General features: G+C 36.1%; 1 protein-coding gene across 1 annotated transcript; it reads right to left on the minus strand.

Annotated features, from left to right (window-relative positions):
* Nucleotides 1-669: 669 nt before the first annotated feature.
* Nucleotides 670-2,159, minus strand: LOC113328372. The gene is made up of 2 exons (XM_026575483.1): nt 1,794-2,159; nt 670-1,689 (listed from the first exon to the last, which is right to left on the minus strand). Exon 2 carries the CDS (start codon nt 1,668-1,670, stop codon nt 1,137-1,139), a length of 534 nt encoding a protein of 177 aa, XP_026431268.1. The 5' UTR covers nt 1,671-1,689; nt 1,794-2,159; the 3' UTR covers nt 670-1,136.
* Between the last annotated feature and the right edge of the window lie 276 nt (nt 2,160-2,435).

Genomic DNA, 2,435 nt, shown 5'->3' on the forward strand with positions numbered 1-2,435 from the left:
CAACAGCCTCAACTCAACTCAACCACCAATAAATGATGAATCCAAATCATTCCACAATCCATAATTGAATTCTGATACTGATAGGAATAACCATATCCTTATCAACAAAAAAGAACAAAAAGTTGGATGAAGGGTCCATTGCCCCATGGTTTGTTACACACTCCCTATCAATGGCCCCTCCTCCTCTCCAAACCTTTGTCATTTCAGTATTGTTAATGTTTCATTACATTCTTTCTCACTGTGTAATTTAGCTATCCATCCTTCATCTCCAGCAGCTTCTGCAGCCAGAAAAAAAAAAGAAAGCATAAGAAGATCTTGAAAGTGTCCATTTTACTGTCTTACCTTTTAAACAAACCATGCACACACGCACATCAATTAATTATTGCTTTGCTCATTTCCAAAACTAAGACAGGCCAAACTGTATACCCCATGAGACATTCCTTTCCATGGCTCAAGTTAGAGAAAAAAGTAGATCAAATCAAACAGACAAAGACAAGGAGAAAAAAGATGGAATTAGATTTGATGTTGGGGATGGCAGGTCGATCGGCCACCAGTGGATATGTCTAGCTTGCTGGGACTGCGAGTCAGGGGAATTTAGTTGGATACGCCGTATCAGGAAAAAAAAGAACAAATTAAAAAAAAATGGAATTCGAAGGGTAAAAACGTATATGTACTCCACAAAGGAACAAAAAATATTTCATTCAGCCTTGTCTCATCCAAATCATATAAAATTTTACATTTAACTAAGCTTAAAATTTAAAAGACCTTGCTGCCACCATGTCATAATCATTTGCCAGATACACCTTAAAAGTAACCGCGAATGGCTTTGCCATAGGGGGTAATGAATGGCTTTGCTGCCACCATTGAATTACTAGCTAGTACTTATTTTATGCTGACTCTGCCATGACTTGAACCTTGAATCCCTCCGTGGCTCTGCCACTACTATATCTTATTGGTCTTTTTATGATTTGAACCTTGGACGTTGTGGCGGTGGCGGCGGCGGCCGCTGGTGGTTGCAACAACTTATTATACCCGTAATAATTATTTCTTGGACCTAACCTATGATGTAAATAAAATTCAACTGCATACCTCTTGGTACAACCACCAAGTGCTTGACCAACTGGTTGTTCTTGGATTCAACGAGCAAGGGTAGAGAAACAACTACCAGATCGAGTAAGATGAACAACATTATGATCAGAATTCTTCTTAGTTCTAATTAGATCAGAACCACTACTGCTACTATGACTCGAGCTCGATCGAACTAGTACTCTTGGAGGCGAATCCAAACTTCTTCTCAGTAAATGTTTCATGGCTGAAACTAAATGTTTAGTTGGATTTGGTGGTGGTGATGATGATAAACATTTAAATTTCTTACAAAAATTCATGTGTAGATTCAATGCTTCTTCAATTGTGATCTTCTTATCTTCTTCTGATGATGATGATCTTGAGATTTCATCTTTAACAGCTTCAGCACATAATCCACAAATCCATTTCCCTTGATATCTTTCTTTCACTTTTGATATGTATGTTAATGTACATTCTTCTGTTAATCCACAACAATCACATTTCACTAATTCAGGGGCTTCATTTTTAACATCCACCACCGGTTGTGGTGGTGATTTCATGGTGGTGGATTCATGAGTTGATGACTCTGTTCCAGTAACTCCCATTTTATCCACTCAAAAAATCCTGAAAAAATATACTATATTAAATCAAATCATAGAAAACAAACCCTTTTCTTTGAAATGAAAAACTCAAAAGAATTTTTCATCAATCATAAAAAAATCAAATACCTGTTGAGGTTTGGGTTTTCTTCTGTTCGTCAATCTCCTTGTAAATATCAGTTTTCTCGTTAGATGATTTTGTTTGTGGAATCCAAATGAATAATTATTGTAATCGAATTGAATGAATCTATCGTTCTTTCTCCCACTCTCCTTCAACTTTCTCACTTTCAAGAAACAAATAGAACTCTCCGATTAAAGACATTTGCAGAGCTTAAATCACTCTGTTTTCTCCTCTGTATTTGCTACGTTTTCAGAACTAGAAGATATATTCATTAAAACCCAGATCTCTCTGATTTTGTTGTCTAGAAATTTCTTCACTCTGTTCTGTAATTACAACATTGTGTAGATGTCTCTGTTTTTATACAAGGAAGGACTTCAATGATTGATTCTCTGGTTGGATCCATGTCAGCATATCCTAATTTTTATTGCCCAATATATAGCTGACCTGTATGAGTATCTGGCATCTTTCTACACATAATATTCCATTTTGCTACCTCCGTCTGGCAATTTTCTTATCTATGTTTATCAATTCAAAGAACGACTTCTTTCCAAAGCAATTTTCCTAGAATGACTTTTTTTTTTTTTTTTGATAAATTCCTAGAATGACTTTAGCTGTATCCCGTTGCCAAACACCACAATCCCATTAATCCT

The sequence above is a fragment of the Papaver somniferum genome, unplaced genomic scaffold, assembly GCF_003573695.1.
Source record: "Papaver somniferum cultivar HN1 unplaced genomic scaffold, ASM357369v1 unplaced-scaffold_107, whole genome shotgun sequence".
NCBI classification, from domain to species: domain Eukaryota; kingdom Viridiplantae; phylum Streptophyta; class Magnoliopsida; order Ranunculales; family Papaveraceae; genus Papaver; species Papaver somniferum.

Bases quoted from the DNA above. Each gene is read 5' to 3' on its own strand.
- LOC113328372 (XM_026575483.1), bottom strand. From the start codon at position 1,670: ATGGGAGTTACTGGAACAGAGTCATCAACTCATGAATCCACCACCATG.